The sequence below is a fragment of the Dama dama genome, chromosome 27 (genome assembly GCF_033118175.1).
Source record: "Dama dama isolate Ldn47 chromosome 27, ASM3311817v1, whole genome shotgun sequence".
Classification (NCBI taxonomy): domain Eukaryota; kingdom Metazoa; phylum Chordata; class Mammalia; order Artiodactyla; family Cervidae; genus Dama; species Dama dama.
Genome location: NC_083707.1, coordinates 60,183,924 through 60,208,135, shown reverse-complemented (window position 1 = coordinate 60,208,135; position 24,212 = coordinate 60,183,924). Strand labels below are relative to the sequence as shown.

The window sequence follows — 24,212 nt, the reverse complement described above, 5'->3', positions numbered from 1 at the left end:
TTTGCTGAATTAGTTGTGTCAACTCATTCAAAGTACTTGTTAAGAATACAGATTTTTAAAAAATTACAGATTTCAAGACCTTTTCACTAGATATTTCAATTCCATGAGTCTGGGTAAGGCCTGGAAATTTTCTTTTTAAAACCTTCTCCAGGGATGTGAACTCACAGCTGTATTAGGTGTTTCTACCAGAAGACTTTTGGGTTTGTATAATAAAGTTTTCCTACATATTCTTTCTTTTTTTGAATTTTTTGGACATATAATTCTCATAAAATTCATGTTGTAAAAGTGTGTAAGTGAATTTTTTTTTTTTTAGCATATTCAGACAATTTTGCCTCTGCTATGAAATTTCATTGCTTTCCCCCACCCCACAAGAAACCGTTACCGTTAGCAGTCACTCCTTACTCCTCTCCATTGTATGTATATACCATATTTTGTTCAATCATCTTGTGGACATTTGCATTGTTTCCACATTTGGACTATTATTACAATGATGCAGTTAACCTTTGTATAAAATTTTTTGTGTGGATATGTGTTTTTATTTCTCTTGGGTAGATTCCTAGGTGCGTAATAACAGGTCATATGTTCCTTATTTTTATTTTTTGCAAACTGCCAAACTGTTTTCCTAAGCAGCTGCATCATTTTGTATTCCTATACTCTGTATTAAATAGATTGCGTTTGTTGTTTAGTCGCTCAGTCATGCCTGTCTCTTTGTGACCCTATGGACTGTAGCCCGCCAGGCTCCTCTGTCCATGGGGTTTCCCAGACAAGGATACTGGAGTGGGTTGCCATTTCCTTCTCCAGGGGATCTTCCTGACCCAGGGATCAAACCCGTGTTTCCTGCTTGGCAGGCGGGTTCTTTGCCACTGTTGCCGGTTAAATGGATTAGATTGGGTCTAAGTAGAAGCTAGGTTAAATGGGATGTTTGTACTTAGGAAACATAACTTTATTTTGGCAGTTGATTTCAACCCACTTCAGTATCCTTGCCTGGAGAATCCCCATGGACAGAGAATCCTGACGGACTGCAGTCCATGGGGTTACGAAGAGTCGGACACGACTGAGCTGCTAAGCACATACTGCTTTCACATTTGGGATTAGTGGTGGTAGGAGCATCAGAACTAAAAAATTTCATGTACTTTGCAAGCAGCTGCCATTACAAAAAAAGAAAAGCTTAGAGTGACTAGCGGACGGTCGGCCGCCGTAGTGACTCCCTGGAGCGGGCCCGTCACTGCAGTCATGTGACGGTTGTTATCATTGTGCCTTTTGCTTCCATCTTCCCTTCCTTAGCCTTTTGATGTTTTGAAACAATTATCCCCTACTGAGCATTTTGGAAGTTTAATAACTATTACAGAAAATACCAAATATGTATTATTGAGTTACTCTTTTAAAATTCTAGTTTAAAAAAGCTTGCCACTCTGCCTTTTTAGCACCCTCATGGTCCATACTCGACTTAAAATCGACTATTCCAATACTTTCTTTTTCCATTGACCACCTGCAATAATCAAATAACTTCTTTTTTTTTTTTAATTCTTAACATCAGCACTTATGTTTATTTGTATCTTTCAGAATGGAAGTTGGAGAACTGGAAGAGACGTGATGTTAATCAGGTATTTATTATATTTAATCATGTTCAAATTTAATTTTCTCTCCTATAAGAAGTTTAGAACAAAAAAATCTGGGAAAGAAAATTGTATTAAAGATGATAAAAGATTTTTCTAAAACACTTCAGTTACTAAGAGAAATCCTGCTAGTGTGAATATTTTCACCCCGAGTAATCTTTCTTTGGGCAAAATAAAGCAGCCTCAAATAAAACCGAAAGAAGACTTTCTCCAAATAACACTGGCCAATTACAGAATTATTGTGCAAATTGAAATGTGCGTGCCTGCTACGCTTGTGTGACTTTTTTGCCATGGTTGCCTTGCTCAGTTGCTTTCAGCATGGATCTAAGAAAACCCCACTATGGGTTTCCTTCCTGCTAGTGTGTCAGTTACTGTTTCTTCTTTATTAACGCAAGTTTTATCTTTAATCCTACCCCAAAATTTTTACACACGCAGTGGGAAAAAAGTGACAAGAGTATATAGATTAGAAACCTTACATTGTAGGAAAATGCCTGGCCAGTCTGATAAGAGTTAGACCAGTAGCATCACCTGTAAACAGGACGCACAGGATTTTCTTGTTGAGGATATGCTATGTAGACAGCTGTCTTCAAGTGAAAGGCATGGTGTCATTGGTGTGTGTCCTCCAGAATGGCAGGAATATCTTACACCTCCTCGAGGTCACCTCCATGTTCACCTCAGAAGCTGGCTTTCCTTCCTGTGGAGTGTAAACCAAGCTCCGGGGTCTCATTTTCAGCTGTTTGCTCACAGAAGCCTTTTCTTTCTCAGCATATTAAGAATGGTCTCTTCTCTCCAGATGCATGCAAATGAAAATGTATAGAATGTATAGAATCAGATAGCAGTCTATTAATTTGCAATAAAAACCACTGTCAGAGGGATGGGAATATCTTGAAGTTCATAAAATAAGAGCATGTATTATTTATAGCCAGACTATCATGATCAAAAACTGAATGCTATTACTCTCTGAATACTGCTTCAGATCTATGTTAGATGAGAATTCTGTATTCATTCCTTCTGCCAGCGTTGTGTGTCAGCAGTACGTTTAAGCACTCTGCAAACATTAACACTAACATTCCACATTGAAATATTAACATTAAACTTGGTGTGACCACTGTCATGGTGAATAAAAAGCAGACACAGTCCCTCCCCTAGGAAGCTTATAGTTTAGGAATAGGATAAATGTTACATTTATCTTTACTTATCATACAAATAAATGTAAAATTATAGCAGCGATAAGTACAGCAGAAGAGACCTGGGAAGCCATGAGGGCGTAGAGCAGATCTAGCTGGTGGGCTGCGTGGTCAGCAAAGGCTTCCTGAGAAACTGAGGCTTGAGCCGAGACTGAAGCCTGAGTAGAAGTTGCCAGGCCAGGGCAGGAGGCGGGGAGCTTCTCAGGCCGAGGAGAAGCTTGTGCTGGGAGGGGGTACATGGCATTTCAAAGGATCCTGAAGAAGGCGGCTGAACAGAGCACAGACAGCGTGGTTTAATGGGAGGCAGACACTGGACGCGCAGGGCCTCGTGGGCCTGTGGAGTTTATCCTCAAGTTTGGGGAAGCCCTCCTAGTGTTTGAAGCCTGGGGAGTGACGCGATCTGAGGTTTTACGGCAGGATCTTCTCTGTGTTGGAGAATAGTTCAGAGGCCAGCAGTGGAGGCTGGGGAAGGAGAGGATGCAATCAGGCGGCCAGGGGTGTTGTCAGTTTTCTGTGAGATGGGGCTTAAGGGCGTAGATGGTGAAAGTGAGACAGACTGAGAGCCTGGGACAAAACTCCAACTTCAAATGAGGGCTTGAGAAATCAGCTCTGAATGCTCACTGGAAGGACTGATGCTGAAGCTGAAGCTCCAGTACTTTGGCCACCTAATGCGAAGAGCTGACTCATTGGAAAAGACCCTGATGCTGGGAAAGATTGAGGGCGGGGGAAGGGGACGACAGAGGATGAGGTGGTTGGATGGCATCACTGGCTGGATGGCCATGAGTTTGAGTAAACTCCGGGAGTTGGTGATGGACAGGGAGGCCTGGCGTGCTGCAGTCCATGGGGTCGCAAAGAGTCGGACACGACTGAGCTACTGAATGAACTGAACTGAGAAAGTAGAGATTGGAGACACTCTAACGGCGGGGTTACAGAGACCCAGAGGGGGTGGTCTGCACAGTGCCGAGTGGTCACATCATTATGATCACAGCAGCGTCTGCAGCAGCTGGTTAGTGCAGGATTATTACACACCAGCACTTTATAAATTGTCTCATTGGCTCGGGCAGTAATTCTGTAAGGGAGAAACTTTTATTTATTTTTTAACTGACAAGGAAAACTGAAGCATTGGAGAGTTGAAATAACCTGCCCAAGGTCTCAGAGATCACAAGCGAAGTGTTTGTAATTGGGCATTCTGACAGCCAAGCACTTGACCGCCTGAAACATCATCAGGACTAATACAAAAGCAATCAATTAGATGTAGGAAACGGAGGTTATTAGTTCTGTAGTGAGCGCAGTCTAGAGGGTGATAAAGAGTCAGAACAAGTTACAGCAGCCCGAGGACGGATGGGGAGGTGAGGCCATGGAGACCGGAAGCGTGGCCCGCTCTTCTAGACACTTGGACCTGGAGGGGGCTCTCCAAAGCCGTGCTTGCGGACTTGTGTCTAAAGAGACTCTTATCCTGCTTGATGTCTTTTTCTAGACTTCACTGGCTGGCCAACCAACCTCCTTCTGCTGTATTCTTTCTTTAATTAATATATATATGTGTGTGTGTATATATATATATCTAGTTGAAGTCTACTTTTGCTGTTTATTTTCTGTCTAGTAAGCATTCTTGTCATAATACCCAAAAACTGTTACATTAGGTGGTCAAGCTCTTAGCCTGTAGAATAAGTAACTGTTTTGTTTTATATATTTTACCTTGGGGGCTCCTAGTGGTTTCAAATTTAGCTTTTCATAAGTTCATGTGCCTCTAGCAAATGACATTTTTTTAGAGATCAGTATCTAATGTGTATGGAATAAGTATTTGATGATAATGGATTAAAATAGATATCATGGTTATCTTTCAAAATCCAGTTAGACAAATTAAATTTCTTAATGTCCTTGTTGACCTGTCACCGTCTTAGATTTCACTTCTTCTGTTTGCAGGCTGATGTTGCACCATTGATGGCAGCTCTTATTGGAGTTCCCTTCCCTCTTAATTCAGTGGTAAAGAGTACAATTTTCTTATCAACTCTCAGAATAAAAGAAAAATTATCATACAGTAAAATTTACTTTTTATGTGTTTCTGAATCCATTTAAAGAAAATTTATTACAAAGATACTGCTGATTTGCTAAATCAGTGCTCCAGAGACTCAGGACAAAGAAACTCACTGCGGTTCTGTGGCAGAGCCAGTCTGCAGGGTCACCGACTCGCATGGTGCCTCTTGTACTGTCTGTTCCTTGACCCTACAGCTTCAGATTCCAGTGTTTATTAGCATTTGAGTGGTCCAGCCTGGATTACTTGTCTACCCTTCAGTATGGGAAGGCAGGGGACCTCATTAGACTCACTATGCTCCTTCTAATATCTCAACTTCCAGTGGAAATGTTTTTAAAATGGGAGCTGGATGCTGAAAAACTACAAGACAAACAGAATCCATCCCCATCAGCCATTCTTTCTAGCCCTTCAAGTCAAAGTTTAAAACACAATATCATCTTCCTCAGAACCCTGACTCATCTGACCCCTGTAGTCATAAATGTGTGTGTATGTCTATAACTGAAAGAGTTTCACAAACAGCCTCACCTTTAAGTACAGTGTAATTAATAGTGTGGAGCTTCTCTGCGGCTCAGTGGTAAAGAACCTGCCTTCAGTGCAGGAGAACCTGGGTTCGATCCCTGGGTCGGGAAGATCCCCTGGAGCAGGAAATGGCAAACCACTCCAGTATTGCCTGGGAGATCCCATAGACAGAGGAGCCTGTTAGGCTACAGTCCATGGGGTCGCAAGAGTTAGACACGACTTAGCAACTAAACCCTAAGAGCATACTCCTATTTTTCTTATGTCTTTTTTTTTTTTTCTGTGCTGGCTGCGGCCCACCATAGTAGCTTTTTGTGTGTGCAGGGCATTTAGTTCACTGCCTGCCGTATAGTAATCTTTTGATAAATGTTAGGTTTTATTGGACTTAATTCATCTCTTTTGCTTTATTTATTTTATTGTATCTATTTTGTGAGAAAAGTAATAGAACATTTTTCAGTTGAGATTTAAAAAAAAGATTTTTTAATTATTCCAAGAATTTATTTGTCCATGTCTTATCTCTATTGCTTCCCTTGTAAGTCTGTTTTGTTTTATAAGAATAATCTGAGCTTCGTTAGTACTAGTATTAAACCACTTTATTATTTACAGGGAATCATTCCTGTGGACATACTTAACACCTCTGATCTCTTCAAAGCAGAGAGCATGTTTACAAATGCAGTACAGATTCTTGAACAGTTCAAGGTAAAACAAGACCACACACAAATATGGACATGATTCCAATTTTAAAACTGAATATACCTTGTGAAAATACTTGATTTTGCATTTGAAGAAATGATTTTCGTAATGTATTATCTTTAAATTGTCTGTACCTGACTAGCGTCCTGCAGTTCCACATTTCTGAGGTGCAGTTTTCATGAATCACTTTGAGGGTGTAGAATTAGCGCTGAGGAGTGTCCTTAACTGTTAGAGTACCGCATATGCTTATAAAGACTGCAAACCAAGTCTCTGTTGATGGAATTTGCCTTGTAGAAGTAGTTTTAGAGATTGCAACATTTCATGTTGTTCTGTGTATATTATTATTTGCATCAACAACTTAAAGAAATGACTGTTTAACTGAAACTTTGTTATTCATAATAGTGTTAATGCAGCATAGCTTACTTTGTTTCCTAAAAGTTAAAAAGTATAGCTTAATTCTGTGAGGTTTTTTTTTTTGCAGGCTTGATATGCTTCATTCTCAGCATATTGTAATGGTACTATATAGCATTAATATTTTCTTTAAATATTTATGAAGTAGGATAGTAACACAAAATTCTATTTATTTCTGTCAGCATAGAACCATTTTAATGGATATTTGTATTTCAAAATGAAATTAGTTCATTTTTTTTCTCTCTTCTAATATAAAATATTTTCACGCTTGGTTCCCAGGTAAAAATGACTCAGAAAAAAGAAGCTACTTTACCGTTTTTGTTTACACCATTTAAGTAAGTCTCTTATGTTTTTTATTAACTTGTAGGAAAGAATTTTTCACTGAGTTTGAATGCTTGACACGACAGATTAGGTACTTAGAAAATTTGTCTTTTTTGTGTACATTAGTGTCATATACCAAATGAAGCCTCTTCTATTGTTTTACAAATGATGAACCAGATGCTGTATACCTTTGAGTGGCTCGTAGAAGAGATACAGGGGTGCAGAAAGACAGGAAGCGTGAAGGAGATAAATTCAGCAAGGCTTGACTGGGAAGGGGTGCGGGCTCTTAGCCTGGCCGACTGGGGAGATACTCATGCCGTTCTGGCTTATAGAAAGAGAGGAGAGCTGGCGTGAGAGGTGAGAATGAAGCCTACTGAGCTCAACTTGCATTTGAAGATACAGGAATTAGTTAGAAATAGGGATTTGGATCTCAAGATAGAGATGAGAGTTGGTTAGGAAGATATCAGAGTCATCAGCATGAAGATGGTGGTGGAAACCGTTACACATGTAGGAGGCTCTAGGGTCAATGTATGAAGTGAAAAGGCCAGTGATCTGGGAAACATCGACAACTGCTTGGGCAAAGAGAAGAGCAGGTTTTGGTGGGCAGCAGATTTTGTCCCACCCCAGAAAGATGGGCTTTCCCTGAACTTGGGAGTGGGGTTATTTGAGTCAAAACCTGGCTGGCTGACTCGGGTGGGTGCCTCCTTGGCCTTCATGTGCAGTTAGCAAGGATTCACATTGAATTAGAAAGGACTTTTCTCTTGACCAAAATAAATAAAATTTGTTTGAAATATGGGTAGTAGGGATGTGATTGAGTGACTTCACTGGAGTTGTTTTTGACAACTTATATAGCGTGCTAAGTTTCTTCAGGCATGTCCAACTCTCTGCGACCCCGTGGACTGCGGCCCGCCAGGCTCCTCTGTCCATGGGATTCTCCAGGCAAGAATAGTGGAGTGGGTTGCCATGTCCTCCTCCAGGGGATCTTCCTGACCCAGGGATCAAACCCATATCTCCTGCATTTCCTGCATTAGCAGGCAGGTTCTTTACCACTAGCACCACCTGGGAAGCCCAACTTATATAGCACTATGTGTGCTAAGCCGCTTGTCATGTCTGACTCTGTGACCACATGGATTGTAACCTGCCAGGCTCTTCTGTCCATGGGATTCTCCAGGCAAGAATACTGGAGTACATTGCCATTTCCTTCTCCATATAGCACTAGTGGTCAATCCTAAAGGAAATCAACCCTGAATATTCATCAGAAGAACTGATGTTGAAGCTGAAGCTCCAATACTTTGGCCACCTGATGCGAAGAGCTGACTCATTGGAAGAGACCCTGATGCTGGGAAAGATCAGGGCAGGAGGGGAAGGGGACGATTAAGAATAAGGTGGTTGGATGGCATCACTGACTCAATGAACATGAATTTGGGCAAACTCAGGGAGATAGTAAAGGACAGAGAAGCCTGGCATGCTATATAGTTCATGGGGTTAAAGAGTCAGACACGACTTAGCCACTGAACAATGACAATAACATAGCACTAGTGTAATAGTCATGAACTAGAAGCTTTTACCCTCTGAAGCATGTAATTATGATTCACTATGGCAGCCTGCTGCTGTGTGTGTGTAGGAGAGCAAAAACAAAGCAAAATTAGGAGACTGCAAGTCAAAATTAATTACATAATATAATAATATATATAATAATGTTAATGAAATATTACATTAATTATATACAGCAAAGGTAGAATTATCATTTGAAGAGTGTCCCTAGTTGTAAGGTTATCACATATGCTTATAAAGAGTATAAGCCAAGTCTTTATCAATTAGAATTAGAGTTAGACTTCTAATCCTCCAATTGGAATGTGTCCTATATTATATCATTTAGATATCATATGCATGTTTATTAATAGCATAGTAGTATAGTCAGACTATAACAAAATAAAGAAATAAATGAATAAGAAATATTTTACCAATTCTTGGTATGAAGAAGATACACAGGATGTTGAAAATAACAGTCGCCTTAGATCAGCAACCTTATCAGGGAGATGCTCTCTGCAGGAGGCTCAGGCGCATGTTGCCTGTCTTCTTCCCCTCGGCCGGGAGCTGACCGTGACCCTGCCCTTCCCTGAAGCTCAGCACCTGCCTGGGAGCTGCTGCTAGCTCTGTGCCAGCTGGGAGCCCGACAGAAGGGCTGACTCTCGTCCATTGGCTCACCCATCCTGCCTGCAACTTGTCTGGCTGAAAAGCACCATTTGTCGAAAGCCTGTAGCATGACCAAAAAAGCCCCAAGATAAAATAAAAAATTAACTTATGAGGAAATAGATAGTTGAAGGAATAGCAAAGGACTAAAAATATTAAAATCCTGAAATCCTCAGAAGTATCTGAGAAGCTGTTTTATCCGTAAAACAAAAAATGGTGCAAACTTTACAAAAGGAGGAGTACAGGGTGCATTGTTTAAAAATGGGAAATGCGTCTAAAACCTCATGGAACGATCAATTGTATAGGAATGAGCCAAAGGGGATGCCAGTCCTCCAGATCAGAAGACCAAGTAGACCTCAAATGAAGTGAAGTGAGTTTTCAGTAATATATGGATTGATGAGGAGCTAAGGAAACCCTGGAAGGCATCATTTTTTCACCCCTCTTGCGGAGGAAACTTTAGGAAAAGGAAACGCTTCAAACTGTACTAGAAAGCACGCTTGCAGTGTGCAGCGACAGAAGACGTGATGTGATTTGGAACAACTGAGGCAGACGGCTTGATCAGAGCAGACACAGGGAGGGGTTCATTTCTGTAATGGCAAGCTGAGAGTTGAGAACGGTGGGGCAGGGATTTACTGGTTGTCATTATGCCCCTCTGTACGGTTTATTATTATTAAAAATTATATCTCTCTGTGTGTGTGTGTGTGTGTGTGTGTGTGTGTGTGTGTATGTGTGTATGTGTAAGGCACTTTCAGTTCAGTCCAATCTCTCAGTCATTGTCCGACTCTTTGCAACCCCATGAATCGCAGCACGCCAGGCCTCCCTGTCCATCTCCAACTCCCAGGGCTTACTCAAACTCATATCCATTGAGTCTGTGATGCCATCCAACCATCTCATCCTCTCTCGTCCCCGTCTCCTCCTGCCCCCAATCCCTCCCAGCATCAGGGTCTTTTCCAATGAGTCAGCTCTTTGCATGAGGTGGCCAAAGTATTGGAGTTTCAGCTTCAGCATCAGTCCTTCCAATGAACACCCCGGACTCATCTCCTTTAGGATGGACTGGTTGGATCTCCTTGCAGTCCAAGGGACTCTCAAGAGTCTTCTCCAACACCACAGTTCAAAAGCATCAATTCTTTGGTGCTCGGCTTTCTTTATAGTCCAGCTCACATTCACACATGACCACTGGAAAAACCATAGCCTTGACTCGACAGACCTTTGTTGGCAAAGTAATGACTCTGCTTTTTAATATGCTGTCTAGATTGGTCGTAACTTTTCTTCCAAGGAGCAAGCGTCTTTTAATTTCATGACTGCAATCACCATCTGCAGTGATTTTGGAGCCCCCAAAAAGAAAGTCTGTCACTGTTTCCATTGTTTCCCCATCTATTTGCCATGAAGTGATGGGACCAGATGCCATGCTCTTAGTTTTCTGTATGTTGACTTTTAAGCCAACTTTTTCACTCTCCTCTTTCACTTTTATCAAGAGGCTCTTTAGTTCTCCCTTTCTGCCATAAGGGTTGCAGAGAAGGCAGTGGCACCCCACTCCAGTCCTCTTGCCTGGAAAATCCCATGGACGGAGGAGCCTGGTAGGCTGCAGTCCATGGGGTCATCGTGAAGAGTCGGACATGACTGAGCGACTTCACTTTCACTTTTCACTTTCATGCATTGGAGAAGGAAACGGCAACCCACTCCAGTGTTTTTGCCTGGAGAATCCCAGGGACTGGGGAGCCTGGTGGGCTGCCATCTATGGGGTCGCACAAAGTCGGAGACGACTGAAGCGACTTGGCAGCAGCAGCAGCCATAAGGGTGGTGTCATCTGCATATCTGAGGTTATTTATATTTCTCCCAGCAATCTTGATTCCAGCTTGTGCTTCATCCAGCCCAGCGTTTCTCACGATGTGCTCTGCATATGAGTTAAATAAGCAGCATGACCCATGTATAGCCTTGAAGTACTCCTTTCCGGATTTGTAGCCTGTCTGTTGTTCCATGTCCGGTTCTAACTGTTGCTTCTTGACCTGCATCCAGATTCCTCAGGAAGCAGGTCAGGTGGTCTGGTGTTTCCATCTCTTTCAGAACTTTCTTTAGTCCTGTTCAACTCTTTGTGACCCCATGGACTGTAGCCCGCCAGGCTCCTCTGTCCATAGGATTCTCCAGGCAAGAATTCTGGAGCAGGTGGCCATTTCCTTCTCCAGAGGATCTTCCCAACCCAGGGATTGAACCAGTATCTTTTACATCTTCTGCATTGGCTGTTGGCTTCTTTACCACTAGTGCCACCTGGGAAGCCCAAATATATATTAATATATACAACTTTTATGAAATATAATTTAAAAAGAAATAAAAAATAGAAAATTTCCTGGTGGTACAGTGGTTGGGACCTGGTGTTTTCACTGATGTGGGCCCAGGGTCCATCCCTGGTTGGGGAACTAAGTGTACAAGCTGTGCAATGCAGCAAAAAATAAATAAAAAATAAAATAAAAATTTTAAATATTAAAGTAATTTAAAAGATACATATTTTAATCGTTGGCATGAATCATAAAATCATGCAAGCTTATGGGCACAGATAAAGAAATTTATTCTTTCATATAAATTTTAGAATCATCATGTTGAGTTATATATAAAGTTCTATAGTTATTTTAATATATTTAGGAAGCAATTGGAGAGAGTTGACATTTTTTACAATATTGAACATTATTTATTTACCTCTTCTGTTATATCCCTAAGTAAAATTTTATCATCCTTCACCCAATATATCTCATTATTTTATTCCTAGATATTTTATTTCCAAATATTATGAGTAGTATCCTGTTTTTCCTATCACATATGCTCACTATAACAGGAAAAACAGTTATCATCATTTATCGTTTGAGTACAATGGGTTCTTTAATTTTCTCTATTCCAGTAAGTTCTTGTCATTTCTACACATCTCTTTTCTTTCAGTCACCTTTATATATTTACCTAATGTCAGCAGTGTCCACTTTGAAACTACAATGTAAAGTAATTATTGGCACATAAACGTTATAAAAGATGAAAGTTTACTGTGGTTACGCATTCTTCTTGTACAACGGAGCTTCCCTGGTGACTCAGAGGGTAAAGAAACTGCCTGCAATGTGGGAGACCCGGATTCAGTCCCTGGGCTGGGAAGATCCCATGGAGAAGGAAATGGCATCCCACTCCTTGAACACTTCTTGCCTGGAGAATTCCATGGACGGAGGAGCCTGACAGGCTACAGTCCATGGGGTTGCAAAGAAACTGTAAAGAAACTGTAAAGAAACTGCCTGCAATGTGGGAGACCCGGGTTCAATCCCTGGGTTGGGAAGATCCCATGGAGAAGGAAATGGCAACCCACTCCTTGAATACTTCTTGCCTGGAGAATTCCATGGGCGGAGGAGCCTTACAGGCTACAGTCCATGGGGATGCAAAGAGTCCAACACGACTGAGCGACTATCACTCACTCAGGTTCTTGTTACAAGTAATTGTCCAATGAAGTCCTTCCTTCTTGAATAAGTACTGTATTTCTTTTTTTTATTATAAATGTATTGTTCACTCATTGGTGTGTAAGTGTGAGAAAATTTATCTCTAAGGTATTGAGAACTGAAAATTCAGTCTTGAGATTTTGCTCATAGGATGGATCAATTTTAGCAGCATCACTAGATTTTGGTTTATTGTCTTTCTATCATTCATCTTTTGTTTAGTCTTTTTTAGCATGAGTAATTGATGAATGTCGTAGTTCCTAGGTAATAGGAAACGAAATAGTAGGTAATGAAGTAGTAAATGTATCATCAAGATACAGGAAAACAAGATTGCTAGGATCTTACATCTTAAACTTGTTAAAGGGTCCAGTGGATCCATATGTTCCCTGGTGGCTCAGTGGTAAAGACTCTGCCTGCAATGCAGGAGACCTGGGTTCAATCCCTGGGCTGGGAAGATCCCCCGGAGGAGGGCATAGCAACCCACTCCAGTCTGCTTGCCTGGAGAATCCCGTGGACAGAGGAGCCTGGAGGGCTGCAGTCCATAGGGTCTCACAGAGTCGGACATGACTGAAGCGACTAAGCAGCAGCATTTTATTCTATTATTTAAAAGTAAGTAAATTTTATTTTTTGATATTTTAAAGACCTCCACGAAGAAGAAAAATCATGACAAATAGAACTGCTAAAAAAAAAACCCCTCAAAAGTAAAATTGGGTCTAATGGACCCTGAGGCGATTCCTCGAAGTGGCCAGCAGGTGGGGCTGCATGACTAAAAAAAGTAGTTTGGCTGCCTGTGAAGGTGACTGAAAAGGGATGAAAAACGTACCCTGTGTGAAAATTGTCTACTATAGAGGCCAAAGTAAAACTAAAAAATGTTTAATTCCGTGAAATAAGAAAGCTGTCTGAAGAGATAGTTTAGAAAAAAATGAAGATGGGGAGGAGACACTGTGTGTGCTGTGTGCTTCTGTGGCTTAGGTCTCTCTGCGACGCGTGGACTGCAGCCCACCAGGCTCCTCTGTCCATGGGCTTCTCCAGGCGAGTGTGCCGGGGCGGGCTGCCATGCCCTCCTCCTGGGGATCTTCCCGACCCAGGGACTGAACCCAGCTCTCTTTAAGTCTCCTGCATGGGCAGGTGGGTTACCCACCTAGGATAATATATTAATACCTTGCCATTTGAAGCCAAAACATTTTGTTATATTTTATTTAAAAATCACCATATAAATTCAGGGAGCTGAAATAAATTTTTACAAAATATTTCAATGTGTTTTTCTACTAAAATGATGAAAGATACTTTTTTAAAAAAACTTCTTTCATTCTGATACAGGTTAAAGGTCCACCGTTAGACCAAAAAAAAAAAAAATTTTTTTTTTTTAACCAGCAAAAGGAGTTTATCTCGGAATAGCAGAGTATTGCAGTTTGCGACAAGCAGACAGCGGTGAGCCATAGGCGCACCTGTAGAGCGGGGGGAGGGGGCGTGCCCTTCCCGGAAGGGAGGGCTCCTCACTGGCGGCGAGGCCGCAGCGGCTCTTGCTGGGCCGGGAGGACACCGTTCTTCATGCCCGGCTCTGCGAGCTGCGGCCAGTGATACGTGTGTGAGAACTACCTCTTCTGGGCTTCCTTTATTTATTTCTTTTTTCTTTTTTTTTTTTATTAGTTGGAGGCTAATTACTTCACAACATTTCAGTGGGTTTTGTCATACATTGATATGAATCAGCCATAGATTTACACGTATTCCCCATCCCGAGCCCCCCTGCCACCTCCCTCTCCACCCGATTCCTCTGGGTCTTCCCAGTGCACCAGGCCCGAGCACTTGTCTCATGCATCCCACCTGGGCTGGTGATCTGTTTCACCATAGATAGTATACATGCTATTCTTTTGAAACATCCCACCCTCACATTCTCCCACAGAGTTCAAAAGTCTCTTCTGTATTTCTGTGTCTCTTTTTCTGTTTTGCAAATAGGGTTATCGTTACCATCTTTCTAAATTCCATATATATGTGTTAGTATGCTGTAATGTTCTTTATCTTTCTGGCTTACTTCACTCTGTATAAGGGGCTCCAGTTTCATTCATCTCATTAGGACTGGTTCAAATGAATTCTTTTTAACGGCTGAGTAATATTCCATGGTGTATATGTACCACAGCTTCCTTATCCATTCATCTGCTGATGGGCATCTAGGTTGCTTCCATGTCCTGGCTATTATAAACAGTGCTGCGATGAACATTGGGGTGCACGTGTCTCTTTCAGATCTGGTTTCCTCAGTGTGTATGCCCAGAAGTGGGATTGCTGGGTCATATGGCAGTTCTATTTCCAGTTTTTTAAGAAATCTCCACACTGTTTTCCATAGCGGCTGTACTAGTTTGCATTCCCACCAACAGTGTAAGAGGGTTCCCTTTTCTCCACACCCTCTCCAGCATTTATTGCTTGTAGACTTTTGGATAGCAGCCATCCTGACTGGTGTGTAATGGTACCTCGTTGTGGTTTTGATTTGCATTTCTCTGATAATGAGTGATGTTGAGCATCTTTTCATGTGTTTGTTAGCCATCTGTATGTCTTCTTTGGAGAAATGTCTGTTTAGTTCTTTGGCCCATTTTTTGATTGGGTCATTTATTTTTCTGGAATTGAGCTGCACGAGTTGCTTGTATATTTTTGAGATTAATCCTTTGTCTGTTTCTTCATTTGCTATTATTTTCTCCCAATCTGAGGGCTGTCTTTTCACCTTACTTATAGTTTCCTTTGTAGTGCAAAAGCTTTTAAGTTTCATTAGGTCCCATTTGTTTAGTTTTGCTTTTATTTCCAATATTCTGGGAGGTGGGTCATAGAGGATCTTGCTGTGATTTATGTCGGAGAGTGTTTTGCCTATGTTCTCCGCTAGGAGTTTTATAGTTTCTGGTCTTACATTTAGATCTTTAATCCATTTTGAGTTTATTTTTGTGTATGGTGTTAGAAAGTGTTCTAGTTTCATTCTTTTACAAGTGGTTGACCAGTTTTCCCAGCACCACTTGTTAAAGAGGTTGTCTTTTTTCCATTGTATATCCTTGCCTCCTTTGTCAAAGATAAGGTGTCCATAGGTTCGTGGATTTATCTCTGGGCTTTCTATTCTGTTCCATTGATCTATATTTCTGTCTTTGTGCCAGTACCATACTGTCTTAATAACTGTGGCTTTGTAGTAGAGTCTGAAGTCAGGCAGGTTGATTCCTCCAGTTCCATTCTTCTTTCTCAAGATTACTTTGGCTATTCGAGGTTTTTTGTATTTCCATACAAATTGTGAAATTCTTTGGTCTAGTTCTGTGAAAAATACCGTTGGTAGCTTGATAGGGATTGCATTGAATCTATAGATTGCTTTTGTAGAATAGCCATTTTGACAATATTGATTCTTCCAATCCATGAACACGGTATGTTTCTCCATCTGTTTGTGTCCTCTTTGATTTCTTTCATCAGTGTTTTATAGTTTTCTATGTATAGGTCTTTTGTTTCTTTAGGTAGATATACTCCTAAGTATTTTATTCTTTTTGTTGCAATGGTGAATGGTATTGTTTCCTTAATTTCTCTGTCTGTTTTTTCATTGTTAGTATATAGGAATGCAAGGGATTTCTGTGTGTTAACTTTATATCCTGCAACTTTACTATATTCATTGATTAGCTCTAGTAATTTTCTGGTAGAGTCTTTAGGGTTTTCTATGTAGAGGATCATGTCATCTGCAAACAGTGAGAGTTTCACTTCTTCTTTTCCTATCTGGATTCCTTTTACTTCTTTTTCTGCTCTGATTGCTGTGGCCAAAACTTCCAACACTATGTTGAATAGTAGTGGTGAGAGTGGGCACCCTTGTCTTGTTCCTGATTTCAGGGGAAATGCTTTCAATTTTTCACCATTGAGGGTGATGCTTGCTGTGGGTTTGTCATATATAGCTTTTATTATGTTGAGGTATGTTCCTTCTATTCCTCCGTTTTGGAGAGTTTTAATCATAAATGAGTGTTGAATTTTGTCAAAGGCTTTCTCTGCATCTATTGAGATAATCATATGGTTTTTATCTTTCAATTTGTTAATGTGGTGTATTACATTGATTGATTTGCAGATATTAAAGAATCCTTGCATTCCTGGGATAAAGCCCACTTGGTCATGGTGTATGATTTTTTTAATATGTTGTTGGATTCTGTTTGCTAGAATTTTGTTAAGGATTTTTGCATCTATGTTCATCAGTGATATTGGCCTGTAGTTTTCTTTTTTTGTGGCATCTTTGTCTGGTTTTGGAATTAGGATGATGGTGGCCTCATAGAATGAGTTTGGAAGCTTACCTTCATCTGCAATTTTCTGGAAGAGTTTGAGTAAGATAGGTATTAGCTCTTCTCTAAATTTTTGGTAGAATTCAGCTGTGAAGCCATCTGCTCCTGGGCTTTTGTTTGCTGGAAGATTTTTGATGACAGTTTCGATTTCCTTGCTTGTGATGGGTCTGTTAAGATCTTCTATTTCTTCCTGGTTCAGTTTTGGAAAGTTATACTTTGCTAAGAATTTGTCCATTTCATCCAAGTTGTCCATTTTATTGGCATAGAGCTGCTGGTAGTAGTCTCTTATGATCCTTTGTATTTCAGTGTTGTCTGTTGTGATCTCTCCATTTTCATTTCTAATTTTGTTAATTTGGTTCTTCTCTCTTTGTTTCTTGATGAGTCTTGCTAATGGTTTGTCAATTTTGTTTATTTTTTCAAAAAACCAGCTTTTAGCTTTGTTGATTTTTGCTATGGTCTCTTTAGTTTCTTTTGCATTTATTTCTGCCCTGATTTTTAAGATTTCTTTCCTTCTGCTAACCCTGGGGTTCTTCATTTCTTCCTTCTCTAATTGCTTTAGGTGTAGAGTTAGGTTATTTGGTTTTTTTCTTGTTTCTTGATGTAAGCCTGTAATGCTATGAACCTTCCCCTTAGCACTGCTTTTACAGTGTCCCATAGGTTTTGGGTTGTTGTGTTTTCATTTTCATTCATTTCTATACATATTTTGATTTCTTTTTTGATTTCTTCTATGATTTGTTGGTTATTCAGAAGTGTGTTATTTAGCCTCCATATGTTTGAATTTTTAACAATTTTTTTCCTGTAATTGAGATCTAATCTTACTGCACTGTGGTCAGAAAAGATGACTGGAATGATTTCAATTTTTTTGAATTTTCCAAGACCAGATTTATGGCCCAGGATGTGATCTATTCTGGAGAAGGTTCCGTGTGCACTTGAGAAAAAGGTGAAGTTGATTGTTTTGGGGTGAAATGTCCTATAGATATCAATTAGGTCTAGCTGGTCCATTGTGTCATTTAAGGTTTGTGTTTCCTTGTTAATTTTCTGTTTAGTTGATCTATCCATAGTTGTGAGTGGGGTATTAAAGTCTCCCACTATTATTGTGTTACTATTAATTTCCTCTTTCATACTCGTTAGTGTTTGCCATACATATTGCGGTGCTCCTATGTTGGGTGCATATATATTTATAATTGTTATATCTTCTTCTTGGATTGATCCTTTGATCATTATGTAGTGTCCTTCTTTGTCTCTTTTCACATCCTTTATTTGAAAGTCTATTTTATCTGATATGAGTATTGTGACTCCTGCTTTCTTTTGGTCTCCGTTTGCATGAAATATTTTTTTCCAGCCCTTCACTTTTAGTCTGTATGTGTCTCTTGCTTTGAGGTGGGTCTCTTGTAGACAGCATATATAGGGGTCTTGTTTTTGTATCCATTCAGCCAGTCTTTGTCTTTTGGTTGGGGCATTCAACCCATTTACATTTAGGGTGATTATTGATAGGTGTGGTCCCGTTGCCATTTACTTTGTTGTTTTGGGTTCACGTTTATAGAACCTTTCTGCATTTCCTGTCTAGAGAAGATCCTTTAGCATTTGTTGAAGAGCTGGTTTGGTGGTGCTGAATTCTCTCAGCTTTTGCTTATCTGTAAAGCTTTTGAATTCTCCTTCATATCTGAATGAGATCCTTGCTGGATACAGTAATCTAGGTTGTAGGTTATTCTCTTTCATTACTTTCAGTACGTCCTGCCATTCCCTTCTGGCCTGGAGGGTTTCTATTGATAGATCAGCTGTTATCCTTATGGGAATCCCTTGGTGTGTTATTTGTTGTTTCTCCCTTGCTGCTTTTAATATTTGTTCTTTGTGTTTGATCTTTGTTAATTTGATTAATATGTGTCTTGGGGTGTTTCGCCTTGGGTTTGTCCTGTTTGGGACTCTCTGGGCTTCTTGGACTTGGGTGGCTATTTCCTTCCCCATTTTAGGGAAGTTTTCAGCTATTATCTCCTCGAGTATTTTCTCATGGCCTTTCTTTTTGTCTTCTTCTTCTGGAACTCCTATGATTCGAATGTTGGGGCGTTTCACATTGTCCCAGAGGTCCCTGAGGTTGTCCTCATTTCTTTTGATCCTTTTTTCTTTTTTCCTCTCTGCTTCATTTATTTCCACCATTTTATCTTCTACCTCACTTATCCTATCTTCTGCCTCCGTTATTCTACTCTTAGTTCCCTCCAAAGTGTTTTTGATCTCATTCATTGCATTATTCATTTTTAATTGACTCTTTTTTATTTCTTCTAGGTCTTTATTAAACATTTCTTGTATCTTTTCAATCTTTGTTTCCAGGCTATTTATCTGTAACTCCATTTTGTTTTCAAGATTTTGGATCATTTTTATTATCATTATTCTAAATTCTTTTTCAGGTAGATTCCCTATCTCCTCCTCTTTTGTTTGACTTGGTGGGCATTTTTCATGTTCCTTTACCTGTTGGGTATTTCTTTGCCTTTTCATCTTGTTTAGATTGCTGTGTCTGGAGTGGGCTTTCTGTATTCTGGAGGTCTGTGGTTCCTTTTTATTGTGGAGGATTTACCCAGTGGGTGGGGTTAGACAATTGGCTTGTCAAGGTTTCCTGGTTAGGGAAGCTTGCGTCAGTGTTCTGGTGCGTGGAACTTGATTTCTTCTCTTTGGAGAGCAATGGAGTGCCCAGTAATGAGTTTTGAGATGGATCTATGTGTTAGGTGTGACCTTGGGCAGCCTGTATGTTGATGTTCAGGGCTATGTTCCTGCGTTGTTGGAGAATTTGCGTGGTATGTCTTGCTCTAAAACTTATTGGCTCTTGGGTGGTGGTTGGTTTCAGTGTAGGTATAGAGGCTTTTGGACAGTCACTTATTACTTAAAGTTCCATGTAGTCAGGAGTTTTCTGGTGTTCTCAGGTTTTGGGCTTAAGTCTCCTGCCTCTGGATTTCAGTTTTATTCTTCCTGTAGTCTCAGGACTTCTCCAAGTATACAGCACTGATAAGAAAACTTCTAGGTTAACGGCGAAAAGATTCCCTCCCCCCCCCCCCCGTTAGGGACACCCAGAGAGGTTCACAGACTTACATGAAGAAGAGGAGAGGGAGGAGGGAGATAGAGATGAGCAGGAGGAGAAAAAGGGGGACTCAAGAGAAGAGAGACAGATCTACGCAGCTGTCTGTTCCCAGAGTGTTCTCCGGAGCCCAGTCACCTACAAAGATTCACAGAATTGGATTGGGAAGAGAAGGGGAAAGGAGGAAATAGAGGTGTTCTCAGGTAGAAAACAGAGAGTCAAGATTGGGAGAGAATAATCTTTCGTTTAAAAATAGGGCTTCTCTTTTTTTTTTGTAAGGTTATAGTGTATTGAAAATGAAAATTAAGGAGTAGTAGAGGAGTACTAGAGGACTTTAAAAGAAATAAGAGAAAAAGAAAAATAGAAAAAAGAAGAGAAAAAGGAAAGAAAAAAAAAGAAGAAAAAAGAAAAAAAAATTTTTTTTTCCCCTAATGAAAAAAATCATAAAAATCTATGGAAATGAAGGTTAAGGAGTAATGGGGGAGTAATAAGGGATTTTAAAGGAAAATAAAAGAGAAAAAATAAAACAAAATAAGAAAGAAAAAAAGAAAAAAGTAAAATTATATCTAGGAGTTTCTCTGGAGCTGTTGCGGTCAGTGTGGGTTCGGCTCAGTTTCAGATAGCTCCTCGTTCCAGCTTACACTTCTCTATATCTACAGGCCCCTTCCGGTGTAGTCAGTGTTTTCTAGAGGGATTTTAATCTGTTGCACCGGTCCCTTCTGAAGCGGTTCCCTTTGTTTATTTGGCTTCTGTTTGCCGGTCTCTTCAGAGCCTCATTTCCGCCCTGACTCAGGCGGGCGGAGGTGGACTCTCATTTAGGTAGCTAGTTCCGTCGCTCTGCGGGAGTGGCTGGCGCTGCGGGGAGGGGCTGACGCCGCGGGGAGGGGCTGACGCCGCGGGGAGCGGCTGGCGCTGCGGGGACGGGCTGGCGCTGCGGGGAGGGGCTGACGCCGCGGGGAGCGGCTGGCGCTGCGGGGAGGGGCTGGCGCCGCGGGGAGGGGCTGGCGCTGTGGGGAGGGGCTGGCGCTGCCGGGAGGGGCTGACGCTGCCCTCTCCGTCCGCGCCGCTCAGGCTCCCGGCTGTTCTATATGGAGCGCCCCGCGCTGCGCGAGGCTCCAGCCCTCGGGTGTTCCACAAAAGCGCGGAGGGGAAAGCTGCGCCTGCTCTCTGTGCCTTCCCCGTCAGAGCGGTCCAGGCAGCCAGGGGCTCGGTGGGCGCACTCTCCCCAGGTGTGGCGCGCCCCCTCCCTTCCGCGGACCCAGTCTCAGTTTCCGCTGGCGCCAGTCGGGTGCGCGCGCCTTCCGCCCCCGGCGTCCCCAGCCCCAGTCCCCGCCCGCGGTCGGGTGCCTGCGCCCTGTGTCTCGCCGCGACCTTCCCCTCCCCCCTGCCTCCTGCCTCCAGCGGGGCTGGGCCGGTCCGCAGCCTGCGCGCTCTTCTCTGGACTTTCTCGGTCTCTTTGTTCTGCGAACGGCCGGCAGTGTGTTCGGGCCGGTTAATTTACTCTCTCTCTTTTGGTCTCCCACAGTTCAAGTTGGCAACTCACAGAAGCTCCCTCCGATTGTCCTCAGGGCACTCAGGCCCGGACCCTACCCCAAGCAATGCCGCCTAAGACTCCCTTCCCCGAACGGATCTCCGTCCTTTGCTCTTCTGTCTCACTTTTTATCTTTTATATTTTGTCCTACCTCCTTGCGAAGACAATGGGCTGCTTTTCTGGGCGCCTGATGACCTCAGCTAGCGATCAGAAGTTGTTTTGCGAAGTTTGCTCTGCGTTCAGTTATTCTTGTGATGAATTTGTAGGAGAGAAAGTGGTCTCCCCTCCTACTCCTCCGCCATCTTGGCTCCTCCCCCCTGGGCTTCCTTTAAATGCTATTTCCTTTATTCATTTTCATACTGCTCTCAGAAGTGCCTCAGTTTAGTTGGGAAAAAATTATAAGGATTATAAGGGATAGTTGTTCACTTCAGGGTATTTTAATAGTAAGGCTTCAGTCGTTTCTGTTTACATTGTTCCTCTAATACTTTTAGTAATACTTCATTTGCTTTAGCTTTAAAAACAGTTCTCATTTCTGCCTTAGAGCAAATTTAAATATTGGTTTTAATGTCAATCTTTATACCACTTCATCTGTCTGATTTACTAATTATTTACTGAAAGTGTAATTTTCTACCTTAAACCCAAAATAATCATTAAAAAAAGTAACTTTTATACATCATATACCTACATAGGAAAATATTTACTTTATTGTGACATGAAAGATGATATAAGCTTCTACATCATTGGTCAGTCTAAAGGAGTGCTGATTAGTCTAGAAATAATTTTTTATCCCGCCTTTTCTGTCTTTGTCTTCTTGATATGTCCTTTAAATAGATATTCTAAAAAAAGAATGGTCTAAATATCATTACATAAATCTCTAAAGCAACTGAAATATCTTTGTAATAAAAATGTGAGTAAATAAGATATAATGCTTCAAAGGGTAGCCTTTTAAAGTGATTTCACTCTCCAAATACTAGTTTACCCTTAAAAATTGATGATGAAATTCTTGTTAATCCTGAAATGCGGTTTAGTTTCTTCTACAGCGTTCAAATAACTAGGAGAGAAGAATGGAACAATATCAAGCACAGCAAAGAAATGTGCACAACTAATATTTATATTCCCTTTTGCTTTTTAGCAAAGCTTAACATGTTGATAGTAGATTCTTTTAAAACTTGATGTTGAAGTTCATCTCCCCTCTTACCAGGACTTGGCGTGTTTTTTTATCTGAGTTTTCCACATGTAAATTCTTGCTTATAAAACTCATTCTCTCATTCTTCTTAAGACTTTACTTCAGAATTTGTATTAAAGTAGGTAAAGTAATTCCAGATAGCTTTCTTTTCATGTCTTTTTTTAAAAATCCAGAATGAACGTTGTATATTTTTATTCTTTATTTTTATTCTCTTGTCTTTTAATTTATTTTATTCTCTTTATTCTTTGTTTTATTCCCTTTTGAGTCCCCAAGTCCTGACTGCATGGGCTGCCACAAATTTACATTTTTATCTCTACAGCCTGATAACATTGCCAAAGGCTTTGGTGGATTCTCTAGGTCTCAGCAGCAGCTGTCTGCCCAGGTTCGCAGTGTTTCCTAGTGTAGGGATGTCCAAAAGCTTACAGTTTGTAGAATGTTGGTTTACTTCTGTGTGGTTTTCTTCTCTCTAGGCTCTGAGCTCTTCAGTTCTTGATGGTCTGCTAGCTGTCCAGTACCTTTAAATCTATTTATTTTAAACAATTGTATTTGAAGAATGTAATTGGAGGATGGGACTTCCCTGGTGGCTCAGAGGGTAAAGCGTATGCCTTCAATGCAGGAGACCCGGGTTTGATCCCTGGGTGGGGAAGATCTCCTGGAGAAGGAAATGGCAACCCACTCCAGTACTCTTGCCTGGAAAACCCATGGATGGAGAAGCCTGGTGGGCTACAGTCCATGGAGTCACAAAGAGTCGGACACGACTGAGTGACTTCACTTTAGTTGGAGGATAGTTGCAGCGCTGTGTTGGTCTCTGCCGCGCGGCAGCGTGAGTCATACATGCATGCCTGTCCCCTTGCCCTGGCACCCCCCTCCCGCGCCCCACCCCGCCTGCCCCCTAGGTTGTCACCGCAGCAGACTTGAGGCCGTCTGACCTCCGCACGGTAGCAGGTGTGTTTCCATGCTGCTCTCTCCATTAGTCCTGCCCTCTTGTTTTGTCAGGCTTTCTGATTGTTCCTGGTGGGAGCATTGGCATGCCCAAGCTTTTCCGTCAAACCGTGGATAAATTTTAATGTTTTAATTATTTTATTTAAAAAATCTGGCTTGTTAAATATGAATGAAAGAGCAATGCATCTTCACAGTAAAAGTCACATCGATGACAAGAAAAGTTCCCGCGCCTGCACTCCATACTGCGGTCTTCATTCCCGCAGGCAGAGCTGCGGTTTCTCGTGTGTCTGTGTAGGTACATCGTGATTACACATGTGTGTCTATCTATATATCCCTTTTGCTAACGTATTTTCTGTTTTAATTATGAAACGTTCACATTGAGAAGAATAAAGACTGTAATAAAAATCTTTGTACCTACAATCCAGGTTTTAGAAATGCCAACATGTTACCATATTTCTTTAGATCGTCTCTTTCTCTTAAGAAATAAAATGGTGTAATAGCATTGAATCCCCATTTTTAAAATCTGTTCTTTTTTTTTTTTTACAGTTCTCCTTTTTCTATTCAGTTTGATTTTCAGGATTTACCTGTGCTGACACACGCAGGCCCCCTTTCTTCACCTTAATTTGTGTGTGGTGCTCATCTGACTACTTCCTTGCCAACCCCCCACTTAGTTTGTTGTTGTTATTTGTTTTGTCTTTTTTTCCATGGTGTTAAAATATTGTACCTTAATTCTGGACTTTCCGTTTTTCATAAACTTTATATTTAAAATGTGTGATACTAAG

The 24,212-nt window shown here is 41.2% G+C and overlaps 1 protein-coding gene across 4 annotated transcripts in view; it reads left to right on the top strand.

Annotated features, from left to right (window-relative positions):
• Window positions 1-24,212, top strand: part of PIGN (phosphatidylinositol glycan anchor biosynthesis class N) — a 105,650-nt gene that overhangs the window by 19,875 nt on the left and 61,563 nt on the right. For all 4 annotated transcript variants that reach the window (XM_061131093.1, XM_061131090.1, XM_061131091.1 and 1 more), the window contains 4 exons: window positions 1,564-1,604; window positions 4,727-4,786; window positions 5,958-6,050; window positions 6,735-6,790. In XM_061131093.1, the coding sequence (XP_060987076.1) occupies window positions 1,564-1,604; window positions 4,727-4,786; window positions 5,958-6,050; window positions 6,735-6,790 (250 nt within the window). The remainder of the gene's footprint in view (window positions 1-1,563; window positions 1,605-4,726; window positions 4,787-5,957; window positions 6,051-6,734; window positions 6,791-24,212) is intronic.